Here is a 570-nt window from a genome sequence, read left to right as displayed (position 1 = left end):
ACAGGAGAGGAAGAGGAGCAACTCCTTCATCTTCATCAGCAGCTCTCTGACAGTTAAACTCTGTGTGTGGACCTCACAGAGTGTGTGTGTGAGAGTCTGTGAGTGAACTGAAAGTGCAGCTGAGCTCTAACACACAGCAGCCAATCACAGAGCTCACAGCTCATGATGTCATCAGTGTCCAGGCAGACAGCAGCTGGAGGTGAACATGATCTGACACATACAGCACGATCAATAATCAATATTTATAGACTCTTCAAAATAAAGTTCAGCCTGATCAGTTTCCACTCTGAGGATTTTCAAAATAAAACCAACTTTATTTTAATAAAATGATTCAGTTTGTTTACAAACACTGTGAAATATGACTTCATGTGTTATTTAAATAGTTTCCAGTTGAAAACACACCTGAGTTCATGTGTGTTACTGTGACAGTGAGAGTCACAGCTGTGTTTGTCAGCAGGAAACTTTTACAGACACAAAAACTTTACGCCTCCATCATATGTTGTAGATGCATCCAGCAGGTCCGTCAGAGTCTTTACTGGGCCGATTCTGGCCCCGGGCCTTATGTTTGAC

The 570-nt window shown here is 42.3% G+C and overlaps 1 protein-coding gene across 1 annotated transcript in view; it reads right to left on the bottom strand.

Annotated features, from left to right (window-relative positions):
• The window catches only part of LOC146577916 (HLA class II histocompatibility antigen, DR alpha chain-like), a 2,808-nt gene extending 2,713 nt beyond the window's left edge, over positions 1–95 (bottom strand). Inside the window, exon 1 of the mRNA XM_085268507.1 lies at positions 1–95. This exon is cut by the window's left edge and continues 22 nt beyond it. Coding sequence (XP_085124633.1) covers positions 1–36 — 36 coding nt within the window. The 5' untranslated portion in view covers positions 37–95.
• Positions 96–570: the final 475 nt, after the last annotated feature.

This window comes from Mchenga conophoros, linkage group LG3 (assembly GCF_057382185.1).
Source record: "Mchenga conophoros isolate Kocher_MC1m ecotype Shallow Benthic linkage group LG3, M_conophoros_male_GT1.1, whole genome shotgun sequence".
NCBI classification, from domain to species: Eukaryota; Metazoa; Chordata; class Actinopteri; order Cichliformes; family Cichlidae; genus Mchenga; species Mchenga conophoros.
This window is presented reverse-complemented; position numbering and strand designations above follow the sequence as displayed.